This window comes from Monoraphidium neglectum (genome assembly GCF_000611645.1).
Source record: "Monoraphidium neglectum strain SAG 48.87 unplaced genomic scaffold scaffold01250, whole genome shotgun sequence".
Taxonomy (NCBI): domain Eukaryota; kingdom Viridiplantae; phylum Chlorophyta; class Chlorophyceae; order Sphaeropleales; family Selenastraceae; genus Monoraphidium; species Monoraphidium neglectum.
The window spans coordinates 1-3,860 of NW_014012378.1; the positions used below are offsets into that span (position 1 = coordinate 1).

Below are 3,860 nucleotides of genomic sequence, written 5' to 3' on the forward strand. Positions count from 1 at the left end.
TTATATCCGGGCGGCTGAGTCTGCAGCTATCGGGCTGTAGGCGTCGGTGGTCGCCTGCGCGGGGTACGCGATTGCCTCTGGCATGTTGCTCCAGCCCATGCGGCTTGTGAGTGATGCATTGGGGTGATGCGTGGAGTGGGGATGATGCACACCCGGCGTGCGTGACGGCGTATCAATTGGTTGACTGAGCAAGACCATGAGCAAGGATGCAGAATTGGATAAGATGGAACATGTCGTGCATCGAGGGACGCACAGGCGTGATAAATGGGCCATGGCATGCGAATCGTCCACTTGCCAGCCGGCGCAGCAGTCATGAGGGGTGAGATGAGCAGCTTCAAAAGGGCTGCTTCAAGGAATGCTGTCTACAGCGACCAGCGCACAGCTGGCGCCAGCGCTTGCACTGTTTTCAAGTCACCCACAGTGGAAAATGAGGTTGCGCCGCCAATAGGCTAAAATACGAGCAAAATGGCGTTTGCAGTGTCACATTCAGCTCAACAGCACCAGGAAGTCTAATGATACGTGGCTCTCACCCAAGTCCGTCTATGCTTGCCCATGTTCAGCCTTCTACTTCCTGTTGGATTTGAAAAAGTGATCTGACAGGTAGTAACCTGAGTCCTTCACCGTGCGCTCAAGCCCGGGGCTGGCAAAATCGACGTGCGTGATGCCGAAGCGCTCTGTGTAGCCCTGCAGCCACTCGAAGTTGTCCATGAAAGACCAGGCGTAGTAGGTTGAAATGCGGGCGCCGTCCTTGCGGGAGCGGCAGAGCTGGTTGAGGTAGTCCCTGCGGTTGGCAGTGCAATGCGATGCACACTGCTCAGGTCCCCTGCCTGGATGAAGGACTCTCAGCACCGAGGGCTGCACTGGTGGTGGTTTGAAGCCTAACAATTGCGCACAAGTCAAACAGCCAGCGAGGCGCTTGTCAGCATGCATGCCCTCCAATCAGTGCCCATATTGCCGTTCTCAGGTGCGTGCGCATGTCCCCGTGCATACTGTATGGCGCCACAACTCATCAGAACCCTGCGACCCCACGTGCCTGTAGAAGTTGAGGCGGAAAGTATCATGGATGGCTGCATCCTTGGTCATGGCCGCCTCCCCTGGGGCTGACACACCGTTCTCTGCGCAAGAGGGGAAGGCACATAACGGTACCAAAACACTCAGTGCATGAGTCAAGGGACATGGGCGCATGGGGCGCGGTGGTCGCCGACATGCGAGCCTAGGCCAAAGCCTTTCTAGCCATGCAACAGGTAGCCACACAATGGCTGGAGCAGGTTCCTGGTGCTGTGTAGGCCAGCCTAGGCTGATTCCTGGACGCGACCCAGCCAGGGATGCCGAGGTGCGGTGCTGAGGTCTAGAGATCTGCAAATGAATGGTCGACCCTGATTCAATTAGATGTGGCTGGACCTTGACTGCGCTCCAAGCCCCCTAAGCCCTGATCGTCGTTGCTCACCGGTGATCCTGATCTCAGGGCGGCCATACCGCTCGGTGACATACTGGGTGATCCTGCAGGGCACCCAGTATGGCAGGGGTTCGTCACCCAGTATGTCAGGGGTTCGTCACCCAGTATGTCAGGGGTAGGTCAGGGAGTTCATTGGGCGACAACGGATGGGAACCAGAAAGCAATGGCCGCGCGCCGCGCTGGCCCGAAATAATGGATTGCTCAGCCTGTTGTGCGCCTGTGGCTCATCACCCATTAACCCCCTCCGCGGCCCGCTAGGTGGTCGCAGCAGCGGCCGCGGAGTGGCACAGAAGGATTGAGAAGCCGCGCGCCCTCCAGGATTAATTGTGTACCCTCGGGGTGCGGGCAGCCTCGAACTCACTTGTACAGGCCCTCTGGGAAGACGCGCAGCCAGCTGGACTGCGCCAGGGGCCCGATGACCTCGCCCTTGCTGCGGGACCAAGCACGCACAATCAGGGGTGGGGCGCCAACATATGAGGAACCGCCGCAGTCACAAACGAGGAGGGACGTCAAATGCAGCAGCGCCCACCCCCACCGCGCTCCAGCCTTCCTGGGTGTGCTGCCCGGCCAGCCGCTGGACAGTCCGTCTGCCTTTTCCACTCTGCAAACCCCACTGGCCACACGCCCAGCTGCCGCCAAGGCCACGGCCCCCCCTGCAGCGAGCCTGCTCACCTGTTCCAAACGCTGGTCACGTAGCCCAGGGGGCTGCCGTTCGCCTTGACGTACTTCGAGGTGTAGTGGTTGATGCCAACAAAGTCAAGGGACCCCTTGACCAGGCGGCTCTCCTCCTTGGTGAAGCTGCGGGCCGCCTCTCCAAACTTCTGCTTGAGGATCTTGGGGTACCTGCATCAATCGGGATTTTCTGAATCTTCAGGGTTGATGCCTTTGAGGGTTTGGGGTTCTGGATCGCAGATCGACTCGCGGGATGCAGAGCCGTCTGCAGACGCAAGGACCGACAACGGTCTGCAATCGAGCGTTGGACACACTGGGGTGTGGGCCTCCATTTGTAGCGGGCCTCTGGTGGTGTGAAGGCGGGGATGCAGTGCGCTCGAAGCTAGGATGGCGATCGCCCAATGACGTCTCACTTTCCAAGGAACAAGGGGTCAGCAAAAAGGCCCAGCTGGATGTCAAGGTTGCGCTGCGCCGCCGTCTTGTCCTTGGCTGCCACACAGAGTTGGGTGGAGACAGGGGCTTGTTGGACGGGAGCATTCTCACACACACACGCGCGCGCAAGCGCATGGGGCCTCGGAGTGCTGTGAACCTGCGCCACACTGAAGATCTATTGATACATATGCCAAGCTCACGCCTTCTCCTGCCGCCCCAGTCGTGGCAGCCGCCCCCCTTGCCCGCAGCCCTGAGCTCACCAGAGTCTGTCATAGGTTCCGCCCACTCCACGTTCAGGGCGATGCCGACGTTGGAGCGCTGCGCACTGTACTTCCCTTTTTGCAGCTGCTTGGTGCGCGCGTGCGCCAGCAGGACGTGGTGGGCGCAGGAGTACAGCGCCTTGTGGCCGCCCTTGAACGCCGGCGCAAAATTGCCTTCAGGTGTTGATGCGTTTGAGGGTGGTGGCCATGGTGCGATGTGAGGCGGGTTGAGTGCCATCGGCGTGACCAGCAACACGGAAGATGATACAGCACGCCATGTGGTCGCGGGAAGCCACTGGGCCGTCCCGGCACGTGCGAGCGCAGCAACCTGTGTTGGGCACTCAACAGCCTGCGTGGCGCCCTCACCAAAGCCGTAGGAGGCATCGCAGGTCATCAGAGGCTCATTGAACGTCTGTGAAGTGGCAGGGTTTTGGATTCCATCATCGGCCCAGTGCTTCGGCTTCTTGCTATGCAAATGCAGTACCCAGCGCGCCAGCACAAATGAATCGATGCCCCTGCCATCTGGAATCCTCCCGCACCCATGCCAGCCCACTGCACACTCGGCCAACTGTCTGCCAAAACACCCACCATCCACTCCTTGACGCGGTCTCCAAAGTTCTGGAAGAGAACATCAGCGTAGGCCACAAAGTCTTCCACAAACTCGGGGCTGATGGGGCCTTGGTACTGTCAATTGGAGAGTGGCGCAGCGGCAGGGGAGGGTGCAATGAAAGGTTGTAATGTGAAGTGACGCCAGGTCAACTCAAGATGACAAAAGGGCCAGGCAACGCCAAGCCTGCGCCTAAGCCATTGTTCTGAATTCAATACGCTTTGCTCAGGGACAAAGTTGCCACCATGTGCACCGAGTGCCTGGTACCCAACTGGCAAGTGCAGCAGCCCACGGTTTGGCCAATTACCTATTACATGGTGATGATTTCCAAGCACACTGCCCCTCGCACCCTCACCTTGTCCTGCAGCACCTGAGGCAGGTCCCAATGGAACATTGTCGCAGCGGGGGTGACGCCTGCGCATGCGCCCGGGGC

At 59.5% G+C, this 3,860-nt stretch overlaps 1 protein-coding gene across 1 annotated transcript; it reads right to left on the minus strand.

Moving 5' to 3' along the window:
- Window positions 1-564: 564 nt before the first annotated feature.
- MNEG_7183 (hypothetical protein) lies at window positions 565-3,821 on the minus strand (the record flags this gene model as incomplete). The annotated part of the gene is made up of 10 exons (XM_014044340.1): window positions 565-781; window positions 1,004-1,115; window positions 1,448-1,500; window positions 1,818-1,886; window positions 2,129-2,299; window positions 2,542-2,617; window positions 2,821-2,994; window positions 3,187-3,232; window positions 3,409-3,504; window positions 3,783-3,821. The coding sequence occupies 10 exons, from the start codon at window positions 3,819-3,821 to the stop codon at window positions 565-567; spliced, it is 1,053 nt and encodes a 350-aa protein (XP_013899794.1).
- Between the last annotated feature and the right edge of the window lie 39 nt (window positions 3,822-3,860).